General features: G+C 36.7%; 1 protein-coding gene across 2 annotated transcripts in view; it reads left to right on the top strand.

Moving 5' to 3' along the window:
• Nucleotides 1-12,290, top strand: part of ARHGAP15 (Rho GTPase activating protein 15) — a 324,812-nt gene that overhangs the window by 183,913 nt on the left and 128,609 nt on the right. For both annotated transcript variants that reach the window (XM_065840373.2, XM_071810688.1), the window contains exon 9: nucleotides 4,517-4,639. In XM_065840373.2, coding sequence (XP_065696445.1) covers nucleotides 4,517-4,639 — 123 coding nt within the window. The remainder of the gene's footprint in view (nucleotides 1-4,516; nucleotides 4,640-12,290) is intronic.

Below are 12,290 nucleotides of genomic sequence, written 5' to 3'. Positions count from 1 at the left end.
CCTCAAAGGACTAGCAGTAGTTTCACATCTGGTACAGGCCAAAAAGAGTCTGAAGACATGTTGAATTCTGAGTTCCAATGAAATCTAATAAAACTTAGTCATGAGTCATTGTATATTTTTAAATTAGTATTGCCTGGAATGTAGGCATAATCATACGCCTCTGCTTGATAAGATATATTTCTTCAGAAGGATGAGACACCCAGCAATTAAGCATTCCCATTACTTGAAATTAATTAGTTAACTAATGAATTCCTTTAAATTAATATTTTCACACATATGTGATAGTTCTGCTGTCAGACTGGTACTTTCATTAGCCAAAGTCATAGAAACCTACTTCTGCCTCCCCTTTTGCCATCTCAGCTTTGATTCAGTCTTGCAAGATGCTGCTTAGGACTCTGGATACGAATCTGTAAAGCACTTCAGAAAATGATTAATTTAAGACAATTAGAGACCACAGTTAGCCCATTTGTATTTTAAGAAAGTTGCATCTAGGATTGTGATCAGCATATTCTGTATTTTGAATGATCAAGCTTGTCCCTTTTAGTGTTTCTTGTGAAAAGAATTATTAAATCTCTGTTTATGGACGTTATCATTATACTACAAGTCATCTCAATTTCTAAGAACTTCCCAAGATTTTGAAGTCCTGAAGAGTATTAAATAAATTTCACATGGTCCAGATGACTTGTGGGGTTTTACTCCTGCAGAACAAGGCTAATGGAAGCGAAGGTACTACTCTAAAACTATTTGAATCTCTTAATGCCTTTTCCACTCCCACTGCTGCTCTTCATTCTATATGAGCCCTTTCCATGCAAATGAATTACATATAATAGTTTTGGGTGTATAATAAACAGACAGGCACCATAATAATGTATTTCAGTTAGGAAGAGGTACTTGGAAGAAATTGGTTTTGCTATACACATGATGTGAGGCAATCAATAGTGCTTTAGTCTGACAAGCACTGTCAATATCCATTGTCACAGTTCAGAAAGTCATTAATGGATAGTTCTTCAAAAACCAATGCTTTCAACATGTTAGAAGTGTTCAGATATACTGTACCTGGCAGGAATTAATCATAGGTAAACCCCTGGGAATATGTAGAGATGTTTTGTAAATTAAGGCTGAAATAAAAGTCATCGGAAGGAATGTAAGATCATGTTATATGGAGTTACAAAACCTTGCCAATAAAATATGGGGCTGTTTAGTACATATTAAAATATTTCACTTTCTGAATCATTCAGGCTCTGCCCAGAACATCACACCCAGGAAAAGCAGTCGACTAGAAATATATTGTCTAGGTATACGACTTGTGGTTTAGTTTGTCTACTGAATTCACAGAAAGTAACCACATAAAAAGTTTGATCCTTGCCTTGAAAATGTTAGAGCCTTTCCTGGTTCTTTTAGTTGTGGCCTTGCCAAAACCCTGGAGAAAGGCTTTTGTAACTTCCCTTTGTAAATCTGTTAGCCACTGCTTAATCCTGCTGAAATTATAATATGTTTACTCTCATTGCATCGTAGATACAATTTACTGCATTAAATTATAGCAAGCAATTCTTCGCCTGTACATCTCAAAATTCCATTGATTCTGACGGTATTGTTTCTGCAGAACTGTGTGACTGTGCAGTAATTCTTCCCTTTCACCTGTCTTCTTGTGTAAAAGCTCTTGTGAAGACTTTATTTTGTGGTTTTGCACGATACTCCCGGGTTTTATATGTTATTAGGAATAATAAGGCTAGAATACAATGAATCAAATGATGCACCTGTACAGTTTCTACCAGAGAATATATAGTAGAATAAGCAGTAGATTTATTTCCTATTATTTTAAACTTAGATCCTTAAGTATCTCAGTTTTGTATGGGAACTGCTTTCCGCTTTTTTATGTTGTTTGACATATGCCAGCTCTCTTTCATGGAGGATTCTTCTGGTCAAATCCAGAATCTGAAATTTAAAAAGGAACGTACTCCAAAACAGATTTATTGGGTTTTTTTGAGTTTAAAACTGGTTTGTTTGTTGGTTTTTTTTTATCTCTTGGAAATAATATTTGATCCTCTTTGTATTTCCAAATATAATATCAAAGTCATTTTAATGTGGGTATATCGCGAGAAGAATGGTTTGGCAAGAGAAGGATAATTTCTAAATGAGATCCCAACAAGAATATTTCTGGCTAAACTTGGTTTTGGAACATGCTGTTTAAACCCCTGAATTTCTGGAAGGCTTGAAGTTTCCCTCTGGTGACTCACACATGTTTAATAGAATAAGTAATTCAATCAAAATTAGCTTTGCTGCTGTTTGTAACTATGGGCTATACAGTACAACATGGAACATAGAAAGGATCCATTACAGTAATTATTCCTACCTCTAGATGTAGTTTTAACACCGTAATTGCTGTTTCAGATAGAACACATCCAGCTGGGTTAATGTATCTTTCTAAACAGAGGGATCTTTACCGTACCTGTCAAGTCATAGATCCCATGTCCTGCTATTTGCAGTACGACCACATTCACTTCAGTTAAAATATCTTAACAAATGTGATGTATACTTAGAACTAAGCATGTAGTTCAAGTGGGCATAAAACGCTTCAGAGTCCCACAGAATGGGGAATGTGGCAGGCATCTTAAGTGACTTAAGACATTTTCACTCCTGCATCATTTGCACTGGGGATCTTCACTTTAAGTCACAAAGAAACCCACACCAAAATATGACTTGCTATGGACAAAATGACCCCAAGCAAGAAGAGAGTCCTCAAACTAAATACAATTCACTTCACTATTTCAAAGTACCATTAAGATGCAGAATTAGAAACATCCATTTGTTGTTCTTTTTATAGCACAGCCAAGTCACTTGGAATTTTAGCTTGTCCCTGCCAAGGATTGCTCAATATTGAACAAAAAGTCCTCCACTATAATGTTAAAAAAGCACCAACCATCAATTGAATGCTAATCTTTATATTCTATGATACATCACTCCAAGAATGTTACCATTAAAAAATGTGAATTTTATTTTTCATAAGTGATGGATTATTGTACCAGGCTGTGTATTTTCCAGTAAAGTGTCCCTTTATGTGTCCTGTGTGATTACTAATTTGTGGAAGTATGTGTGGGGTCATTTTAGTGCTGTGGGAAAATGGAGCACTCTTCTGTTAAAATCAGTAGTGAAATCAGAAGCAAGCTATGCTCTGATCATCATAGGCATGTGTTTAAATATTGCTTTCCTTAATTGGATATGTTCTATTTACTTAAAATGAACAATTTGGCAAGTTTTTCTCCCTTGACAACAGCAAAGCATAAACCATTTTATAAGTTTGGCTGTTAAAATCCGATTTGTAATGTAAACCACGATATTGTGGGGTTGTTACTGTTGCTTAACCAGTCATTTTAGCTTGCCATTGTTTTATAATTGTGCACCTTTAAATATTCTGCTGCTGTTTATAACCTATGCAGAACTTCTTGCTACAGAATAGCCCAATTATATTGATGATCATTTTATTTTTGCTCTATCTCTCTTCCCTTGGTTTCCCTGTATAAAGATCACTGCGTTACAAGGGAGATTCAGTCTGGATGGGGAGATCTGTACAGCTCTGTCTGTCCCATTTTCCTGCTCAGCATTTTGGGGGCATTGGCAGGGTGAGAGCACCCAGGACACAGGATAAGGTTTATTCAAAGGTGATGAGGAGGTGATTTGTTACTAAACTTTAAAAATCAGCGTGTTAAGGGAAACCTTTGGACAAAGTCTACTCATGGCACTATTGCTGCCTCTGTAACACCCAGCCTGGAGTGCTGAGTTTCTCGTTCCTACTAAAACTGCTTTTTTTGATAGCTATGGCGGTGCCCTGTAAGCACCTCAGCAGATAAAAAGTTAAATTTATGCCTTTGAAACTTCCTCCAGGGGATTTTATGCAGCTGGGTTCTATGTCTTTTTGACATAGAGGAGGAATAAATCGAGCTCAAAACATTTCTCAGTTTGGTAAATGCCTAAATATAATAAATATAATCATTAGGACGGGAATACTTTTCTTTCCATAAATTAATGCATCTTGCACACATTTCATGGCATGTAGCCATGTTTTCTATAACTGCATTAAATATATATATAACGCTTAATCCATCTTGGCAAGAGAATTCAGTCCTTCACTAGTGGTGTAACCATCCATCCTTTCTCATAACACATAGTGTATGGCTAATAGTGCATAGCACACTTGGAGTCCGGAGTTTTAGTTGAAAAATCATCCATGTGAAACTTGTGGGATTCGTGAACATTTCATGAGTAAACTGGTCACCATCCAGATACTTATGGGCAATAAATAATACAACTCTGTGAATAACCAGCAGAGTGAACTCATCATGTTTATTCACAGAAGTATCAATCAGATGTTTTGTACTATCCAGCCAGCTACGTTGCTGACCTACCGCATGATTTTACTAGGGTAGCTATAACCATTATTTTCTGAAGATAGCTGAGCAAAATACTATTAGTTTAAAAATATTGTTTCACTGAAGCTTTTTCTTTTGATTTTCTTTAGTTTTCAGACTGAACTACAGTGCCTCTGACACAAATGACAGAAGCCGAGTTAAAAGCAGATTAAAGAAGTTCATCTCCCGAAGACCTTCATTGAAAACATTGCAAGAAAAGGGAATTATTAAAGGTGTGTTCGGTCTTACGTATCTTTTTGGGGTCAAAATTAATTTTTCGTTCTCAGTTTAATGAAATTGGACAAATACTTCTTAGACATGGTTTTGTTGGTGTATCCCACACTGCTGAACTGTAAGGAAAAAATCAGTGTATGGTTACATCTATCTCTGTGCTATCTGACTACAGCTTCAATCTTTCTGCTATGGTGTGCATGTGGTAGAAACCATTCCATTTAATGCAAGTACTCACAATGCACGCTGCAAATCAACTTGCTGCACGTCTGCATTTCTTCTTAAGAAAAGGATGTTGATATTGTTTTATATTTTAGAATCCAAAGTAAGAACTTCAGATGATGTGCTGACTAATTTGTTTTCTAGGGTAGACTGGAATACTTTCTGCTGTCTTCTCTCATTATTTTTCTAACTTGCCAACAAAATATTTTAAACAATTTAAAATACATGCCAGTGAATAATGAATGCTTTGAATCTGTGATTTTTTCCTATTCTAATTTCTATTTTTCTAACTTGGTCAGCCATCACTTTCACATATCCTTAAAAACCTGTTTCTTAGATAAAACATTGTAAGTTTATTGAAGGAGTTTTGCTATAGAAGCTGGTAGTTAACTTGAACGTAGTAGAGTTCCGACCACTAATAATCAAACAAAGCCATGTTTTCAAATACTGTCTGGAATAATGCTTTAAAAATTTACACACTCCCAAATTATTATGTGTGAAACCCACAACTGCACATGCAAATGGACTAGAAAGAGGCATTTTGCCAGCAACCCCTGTCAATCGCTGGAATGTGAGTTTTCCAGTGGTGTGTCAAAAATGGCAAGGGGTGTTGCTAGTGTGTATTAAACTTGTCTCTCCTGAGCCAAGAGATTGACCCCAGCCAGCAAAAGCCAAAGCAACCTCTAGAGTTAAACACCAACTGGGCCTGTGTCTAGAGAGAGGGAGAAGATTTTATTAAGTTCTTACGTTTTAGAGAGATGCAGAAATGTTCAGTGCCATATTGCTTACTGTAAGGAAGTCTTAATTACATTAAATCCCAAGCCTTAGTGATGGGCTTCTGCTTCTAACTGTCACAGAGACTTAAAAAAATGTCATTTATATGTAAATATATGCGTGTGAGGTGTGCGCACACTCACAAAACTTTCAGGATCTGTCCTTATACATAGTATCTGATTTCAGTATATTGGAGGGTTTTACCTCTTTGAAGTACTCTGTGGGTTGAGGGTGGGATTTGAATGCATCATATTAGTTTGTTTCAGTTATTACAGTAATAGAGTAGTAATTTATAGCCTTTTAATTTCTGGATTTAAGGGGTTATTTTTTAGTTTAATAAAGTGTGGCTGATGAATCTCCTGTGGTGTTACACAGGGATCAGAAGTGATCCCTGCTAACAAATCCAGATTCATTAGCATAACTCAAATCCATCCCCTAATATATCTCTCTAGGAAAGCCAGATGCGTTTGGTTTTGGCTACAGTTGCGTTAAAGTCTTGATTCATAAACATAGCTTGGTTCTACCTGGGGTACTCTTCCATGGATAACGAAGATGCATGATTTGTGACAGAGTAATTCAGAACTGGTACCCAGCACGGTTTTATTGCCAAACTAATGTTACCATGAAGAAAACATGTTAGTTATCTACCATGAAGTTTCATTAGGATTAGGTTTTGGCCATGCAAATGAGGCAGGATTCGTTAGCACAGCTTAATTCCAATCTACGGTAAGTCTATATGAAATGCTTATTTGATAAGGTTCCTTCATTGTCTTCACCAGAGTTTATCCCTTAATCTGTTAAAATGTTATGAAAATGCAGTTGCGCTGCTTATGCAGAGACCACTTTTAAATGTTAATTTTTAGGCTCACATTAGAATATTTTTAAATCACAAAATGCAACCATCCAGATTAAAAATGCAAAGCTCGCCAAATTTTGTATTATAAGATGCATCTATTTATTTTTCTAAAGGTGACTTAAATGGTTGCAGAAACCTCTCAAAACTATTTATTTGCTCATTTCTTAAGGGAAAAAATGTTAACCAATTTTTACAAGAAAAAATTCCTCCAGCTCTGAGAACATACATACTAACTTTTATCCCATAGGGAAATACTTCTGTCAGAACTGTAAATCCCTTAAAATAGGGGCTCGTAATAAAAGTGTGTCTAAAGCCTTGCAGGACATCTCAGTACCAAATTTCTGACAAAGAGCTGCTCTGTGTGCTAGTGAAGAATTGATGTAAATATCTGTGAAGCGTGTGGTGTTAATTACTCCAATGCAGTGGCACTGTAGGTGCTGTGAAAACCTTCACTTTTCATCAAGTGCTATTCATATTTGCCAGGGGCACTATAAAGCTCTCAAATGTATATTGATTTTTTACATTGTATGTCACATTGGAACCAAAACTCCAATAAATTTAACACATAAATTATAGTCATGAGTAAATACATTTTAAGGTGGTAAGTTCACTTAAACACAGTTCTGTGCTCTGTTAGTCACTGATGTGTACACACTTGGCCAGAAGACTTGACACATTTCTCCACATTAACCAAATTTGGGAATAGAGGCTTCAAAATTAAATAGCAGTTTGATCTCCTGGGGTACTTTGTTCTGCCAACACTGTTATCGGAAAATCTAGAAATTATGTGATTGTCATTTAACTCTTAACCAAACTTTGCTTATGTAGGATGTAGCAAATATCTGTGTAGTAAATGAAGCAGTTAGTTAACAAATGGGAAGACTGAGAAGTAGGAGGATAATAATCAGACAATGGAATGTAGCAGACCGAAGTGTGAGTTGCACGTTGATCTAAAATGAAGACACACCAACACTTTCTGTGTCAAAAAGTTATTTTTGTCATTGCCGTCCCATTTGCTTTCTAGTCCTTTGCGCAGAAGAAGCCAGAATGGGAACAGCACGTTGGCTCCATTCACTGCCATGGGCTGGTGACTGGGGATTTTTATTCTCCAGTGAGAACTTTAATGAAGATTATCAGTCCTCCTCATTCCATCTCACTCATACTTCTTTGATCTGAAAGCATTTTGAGTAGTTCTTGAGATGACCAGTAATACAGTATCTTTGTGTAACATGTATACATCTATATGCACGCTTATATTCATATATATCCACACAAATATCCGTGCAAACCTAGAAACAGCAAATAAGAGGCGTGTTCCATGTCTGCCATATTAACAGTGTTATTTCGAGAATAACTATGTTGAAATTTATATGCTGGGGCAGGGGGTCCTCAGTTCCTTGGGACTGAAATATTTTCAGAATTTACAGAATCTGCACTAATATGCTAGAAAAATAATATATAAATCTTCCCCTTTAAAACTACTTTATAGTCTATAATTGAACTTTGATCTTCATGTTTGAGCTTTGTCATGATTTAATATTACCCAAAACGAATTGCCAACCTTCAACTTGATATTGGCCTGCTAACCTCCTGATTTCTGAGCCTTTCTAGTCCACACACACACAAAAAATACTTCTGCGAAACTGTGATCTTAAAGCTCTCGTGGTTGTTTTGGCAATAGACTGTCACAAAATACACTTTCAGTAAATGGCAAAAAAGCATGAGTAACAACTTAACGTAAATGACACTGTGGGAAATGAGGAAAAAGCGATGCAACTGGCAAGAAATTTATCTGTTTTTCGGGGGGGGCGTGTTTTTTTGTTTTGCTTTTTTTTTTTCCTGCCCCAAAAGACAGACACCAAAGGAGTTTCAATAAATTCAGTGAATTCATTTCTTAAGTCAAGGCAAAACCCAAAACAGCATAAAAATTGGAATGGTTACAACTTTTTCAAGACGAAAATAAAAGCCACTCAATTGCTAGTGAAAGGAACTAGCTGTGATTTGGCTTGATAGCCTATAGAACAGGGCTCAGCATATGTTGGTGGTTGTGCAGATAGCAGCATAGAGATCACCAATCATTTTCTTTCTAGACAAGAGAAAAGTCTTCATTGTCTCATATGTCTCAATGGACCTCGGAGCAGTTCAATGTAACGAGTGTAACATTCATGAGAAGTCCAAAAGAGTAGATTAAGACCTACCTTTGGTGTGTTCTGTAATTCTTCTGGGTTATGCAGGAATTTAGCAAGTAATCTGGTGCCCATAATAATTTGGGAAAGTTAGGAACTGTTTCCTTTGAGTTGCAGGGACAGTGAGTCACAAGGGTATTTCTTTCTTTCTTTAACCACTATGTGGACTTTCGGAAGTATGTTTCCCAAACCCTGGGGATGACCAAACACTGGGCAAAGTAATTTACTTTTTTTTCCTTTGACATGGTGGTCAGAAATAATTCAGATAATTTTAAAATGTCTCATTTTTGGATGCATGCTTTGAGGAGCACAGCAGACTTGCTCTCTTTGAATTCAAATGAGCTCTTTTCCCAGTAAAACACCATCATTTCTTAAAAGAGACCAGTGTCTGCAGTACTCCCTATTTTCCATTTTTCTGAGAATGTGAAACAAATCTAGTAGCTCATACGCCACTTAATAGTAACTGTTCACAAATGTAATTTTTTTTTAAATTCATGACCACCACAGATCAACGATATATAGTAAATCTCCAAGTTAAAAGGACTGGCAAGATTCCCAGCTCGCATAAATCACAGCAGCTCCCCTGACAGTCTCCCTGACTTTGGTCAGCTGAGGACCTGGCCCACTTATTGTAAAAGCATCATGGCACTATTTGGAGCCCCAGTCTGGGATCAGCATCATTTTAATGTCTGACTTCATATGTTTGATGCTACAGAACGAGCAGGTAGAAGTCACCTTCCAGAATATGGCCCTTTGCAACCACATCCCTTCTCCCTGAAAAATATTAACCTCTGTGCTGCCTACTATTCTGTTCTTCTCTCCGTACATTCCTCTTTTATTTCAGCTTTTCATTCTCTTTTCCCCTTTTCCCTCCCAACGTTCAAACAGATACAAAGAAAACAAACAACTTAGACGTCTATACAGAGCTCTGGTAATCCAGCAGCTCAAATCCAGTTGTAGTAGAGTTAACTCTGCTCCTGGAAGGCACTGAATTGTGTAGCTATAATTCATGTTTCTAAAAATTTGGGCATTACACCATTATACCTTCTCCTTGCATGTCAGAATTTGAGCTTCTCCCTGAGAAACGGGCATATGAGCCATAGCCTTCCCTGTTCTTTTAATAAAAAACACTGAAGAAGGAGTTCTTTCCAAGTGTGGCCACATCTCATCCCTGTACACCAAAACCAGTTAAACAATGACATTCTCAGTGAGGATGTGGCTTGAGTGATTTTGTTTTAATTGTTTCTCTTCCAGAAGTATTGTCTCCCATAGACTAGATTTCTGCAGCTCAGAATTAGTGGCTTTGCTGCAGCCTGCGAGAGCTACCCAAAAAAAAAAGGAGCTCTGTCAGGCTCTGGGAAAACTTGAAGCTCACCAGAAGGAGCAATTCATTGCAGCTGTAATCATCATTTTATATTATACAACTTGCGAATGTCCATTCCCTCCTCTTCTGGTGTCTCATTTTATATCCATGTGCAAAGCTGTCACACCCCCCACCATCTTAAATAGAAAGTTGAATGCGCAGATATCAGGGATGTGTAATGTAAACCATACCACCAAACATATTATGAATATATTGCTCTTCTTAAAAATGCTTGTTGGTTTTTCATACTACAGTATTGACTAACTGTCTGTGTTTGATGTATGGTTTACCAGCCTGATGTAGACTTATGGTTAGAGCTTAACTTGTTAGTTCTGCTTTTGCAGCCAATTCAGAATAACTACAGATGCCCCGAGATATTAAAATTGACTGCTCAAATGGACTCAGTGTGGGAGTTTCATTGGTTTTAAATTGATAACAGCTGAAAGAGTGAATGATTAAAGCTGTATATGGGCATAGTATGCAGCTCCTTTGTACAAGCTCTTGTGAACAGAATCCACTGTATGGGAAATTGCCTTTGTTCTAATAAAAGATATTTCTGAACAATTGTTAGTTTAAATTTTTAAATGATGAAACAAGAGCATTTCAGGAGCCTATAGAGGAAATAACTCCTGAGAAACTGGAATAACTCTGAGAAGATAAAGTGGATTTCTATTCAGAGGGGAGCATTTAAAGTTAAGTAGCATTCCATAAGGTGGTAATCGTGTCTATTTCCCAGGCATTTGAGTTAAATAAGCTGGATAGGAAACATAAACTGTCATAACAGGAGGTTAGGAGTGTTGTGTACATCTTTTTTTTTATGTCATAAAAACCGAAGTTTTGAAAGGGCCTTATCGCAAATAAATCACACAAAGGCTTTTTTGCTTCTTCTATCCCTTTGGGAGCAGTTCTTATTTTTTGAAAAAATCTTCTGGATTGTTTCCCCTTAAGCTAGTTTTAAAATATATACACGTTCCTATAAAAGAATATAATATTTTAATCTTATACATAAATCCACTTAACAAAAGTTAGGAAGTTGCCATTCCTATAATTCCTCATTTTCAAAGGAAAACAAACAAAGGTGCCCAAACAAATCTTAGCTGATTTTTCCTCAACCATCCCTGTGACCTGTAAGAGTGTAAATATGGCAGCGTAGCTACTGCCATTCCCATGTTCCTGTACAGAAACAGATTCTGCAAAAAAATCAGTTGATTAGAGAGAGTCACGGAGATTGTGGTTCAGGAGTACCCAGAATTCAGAGTATTTGGATGAGATCATGTTCTTATAAATACTCACGAATTTCTTGAAGGGGGAAAAAATCCAAAGCTGTTATGTGTCATTGTTTTAGTCTCTTTTGGTGCTCAGCAACAATTAATGCTGATTGGCTGCACCTTCCATTCAAGACGAAAATCCTGAGTGCCTATTTTTTAAAGAGGTGTTTTAATGCTTAACTGTGTGATAGGGGATGTGAATATATACATATAGTGAAAGGTACGGAAAATGAGATTAAACATTTTGCTGGAGAAGATACAGAATCTGAACTCAGAGAAGAAGTAATGGACTAGGTGAGAAGTGTGTAATAGTTTCCAGCCTTTTTAATATTTCCTCCTAGAAATACCAAGTATTCTGCATTCATACTGGGAACTGAAAGAGTAACTCCAAAATAATCCTGGAAGCTGGTAATAAAGAGGTTATAAGAGAGAAGAGAAGCTGCTGAACACCCATGCATTAATTTTCTTCAGTTCTTCATGTGTTGCCATCAAAACACAGCACAGTCCTTTGCCTGTTTTGCTTCCAAAACTGTTTACAAGTGTCTTTGTCCACCAAATAAGATACAGTTTTGCTTCTTTTTAACATAATTTACATTGGAGACCATTCCATATTATGCAAAGAATTTGACAGGTCTTTGCTAAAATTATAAAAAACAATTAAGATGTCAAAAGAGGAAGTGCTAGTACATTTTAATCATAAATCTCTGTATATATAATTACCACTGAAGGCAGCTATAAATGTTTTATGAAGAAAATGTAACCAGACTGTGCTTTGTCAGAAACATAACCCCAAAACATGTAACAGACTGTTCGCTAATGCTTAACGCCACACATGCACACAATCTTCCTCAGCGTAGTTTTGTGAACCCGGCCCTGATCCCTTCTGCAGCCGAAACTCCGACTAACTTTAATTCAGGCTTTGGTGCACTCTGCCAGAATGTAGATCACATGCACTGGGAGGTGCCGAAACCATAGAATAGTTTG

The sequence above is a fragment of the Patagioenas fasciata genome, chromosome 7 (genome assembly GCF_037038585.1).
Source record: "Patagioenas fasciata isolate bPatFas1 chromosome 7, bPatFas1.hap1, whole genome shotgun sequence".
Taxonomy (NCBI): domain Eukaryota; kingdom Metazoa; phylum Chordata; class Aves; order Columbiformes; family Columbidae; genus Patagioenas; species Patagioenas fasciata.
Note: the sequence above shows the minus strand (reverse complement) of the source record. Positions and strands in the feature narration are given on the sequence as shown.